This window comes from Aureococcus anophagefferens (genome assembly GCF_000186865.1).
Source record: "Aureococcus anophagefferens unplaced genomic scaffold AURANscaffold_160, whole genome shotgun sequence".
NCBI classification, from domain to species: Eukaryota; class Pelagophyceae; order Pelagomonadales; family Pelagomonadaceae; genus Aureococcus; species Aureococcus anophagefferens.
Genome location: NW_008705705.1, coordinates 10,858 through 12,505, shown reverse-complemented (window position 1 = coordinate 12,505; position 1,648 = coordinate 10,858). Strand labels below are relative to the sequence as shown.

At 71.6% G+C, this 1,648-nt stretch overlaps 2 protein-coding genes across 2 annotated transcripts in view; one reads left to right on the top strand and one right to left on the bottom strand.

The window, feature by feature from the left end:
* On the bottom strand, positions 1-261 carry AURANDRAFT_34776 (hypothetical protein; the record flags this gene model as incomplete). The annotated part of the gene is made up of 1 exon (XM_009044163.1): positions 1-261. A coding segment is annotated over one exon (261 nt), but the record flags the coding sequence as incomplete, so codon positions are not given.
* A 360-nt stretch (positions 262-621) lies between these two features.
* The window catches only part of AURANDRAFT_68470 (hypothetical protein), a gene marked incomplete at both ends in the record, with an annotated part of 6,359 nt that continues 5,332 nt past the window's right edge, over positions 622-1,648 (top strand). Inside the window, 2 exons of the mRNA XM_009044164.1 lie at positions 622-1,477; positions 1,532-1,625. Of these exons, the coding sequence (XP_009042412.1) occupies positions 622-1,477; positions 1,532-1,625 (950 nt within the window). The remainder of the gene's footprint in view (positions 1,478-1,531; positions 1,626-1,648) is intronic.

The following is a 1,648-nucleotide window of genomic DNA, read 5'->3' as shown; positions in this document are numbered from 1 at the left end:
CTCGATGCCGTAGATGCCCTGCGTGTGCTTGATCATGTAGCGCTCGCACTCCTCCTTGCCGACGGTCCAGTGGCGGATCGTGCGGTCGCAGGACCCGCAGAGGAAGCTCTTCTTGTCCGGGAAGAGCGTGATGCACATGACCCAGGAGTCGTGGCCCTCGTACTCGAACTTGACCTCGCCCGTCTTCAGGTCCCAGTGCTTGATGAGGTTCTTGACGCCGCCGGAGAGCAGGTTGTCCTCGTCGATGAGGCAGAGGCACATGACGCCGCCCTTGCCGTGGTCGTGGTTCTTGTGCGGGCCGTCCTGGCCGTGGTCCAGCACCATGGGGTCCTGCGCGCCCGTCTCCAGGTCCCAGAACTTGATGAGGCCGTCGTCGCCGCCGGAGGCGTACTTCGTCTCCGTGATCTTGCAGAGGAAGCGCACGCGCTTCCAGTGCGCCGCCTCGATCGTGCGCTCGCAGTCGAGGATCGGCGCCGCGAAGGACGCCATGGCACCGGGCGCGGACCGCGACGCTGGCGCGCGAGGCGGCGGCAGTCCACTCGAGCACGCTTCTTTCCGATTTGGGACGCGCTAATTGAATTGTGCAAGGGGCCGGAGTTTCGCCACCCGGAGTTTGGAACGATGGCGGACGCTGCCCCCTCGCGCGCGTCGACCCAGACCGCCCCGCGCCTGCGGCGGGACCAGGCGTCGAAGCACGCCCACGTGCGGCACCGGGCGAACCTCGAGGTCGGCCTCGGGCGCATGCTCGCCGTCGCGGAGATGCAGCTGCGCGCGACGGCGGCGACGAACGACGACCTCGGCGACGCCCTCGCCGAGGACCGGCGGCGGCTCCTGGACGCGGCCCTGTGCGCCCTCGCCGAGGCGCGGGCCCTCGGCGAGCCGTCGGAGGCGGCGAAGCGGCGGCGGCGGGGCGCGGCGCCGCCGTGGTTCCAGGGCGACGTGCTCCGGCTCGCGCTGTCCTTCGCCGCGCGCGACGGCGCGGCTTTAGGCGCCATCGCCGCCGTGTCCAAGGCCGCGGCGGCGGCGTCCGCCGGCGCCTGGGCGGACCTCGTGCGCCGCGAGGCGCCGAGCGTCCACGCGGTGCTGGGGAGCGCGCCCGCGCGGCGGCTCCGCCGCGTCTACTTCAAGAACCTGCGCTACGGCCCCGCGACGCCGCCGCGGCCGCGGCGGGTCCACGGCTGCGTCGAGTTCATCGTCGACGGCGTCGTCCGCGCGTCGTCCGTGGCGGCCTTCGGCGACGCGGGCTCGCGGGGCTGCTCCGTGCACGTCTTCGCGCCGCCCGTGCCCTTCAAGACCAAGGCGGACCGCGTCGGCGGCAACGTCACCTACGACGGCTTCCACCAGCCCGTCGTCATCCAGGACTTCGAGGTCCGCGCGCTCGCCGTCGCGGACCGCTACGCGTGCTCCTGGACGGGCCACAGCGACGAGCGGCGCGAGTGGCAGCAGATCCACGCCGTCGACGACCGCGACGAGCCGCGTCCTTGCGATTGTTTCGAGAGCCTTCGACCGGGGAAACGGCGAANAATTGTAGGCGACGAGCCCTACTTCGACTCCATGCTCGCCGTGCTCGAGACGCGCGTGCCCGTCGACAAGGACTGCTCCGTCTGCGCCATCTACCGGTCGCTGTGCGACACGCGCGGGGAGAAGC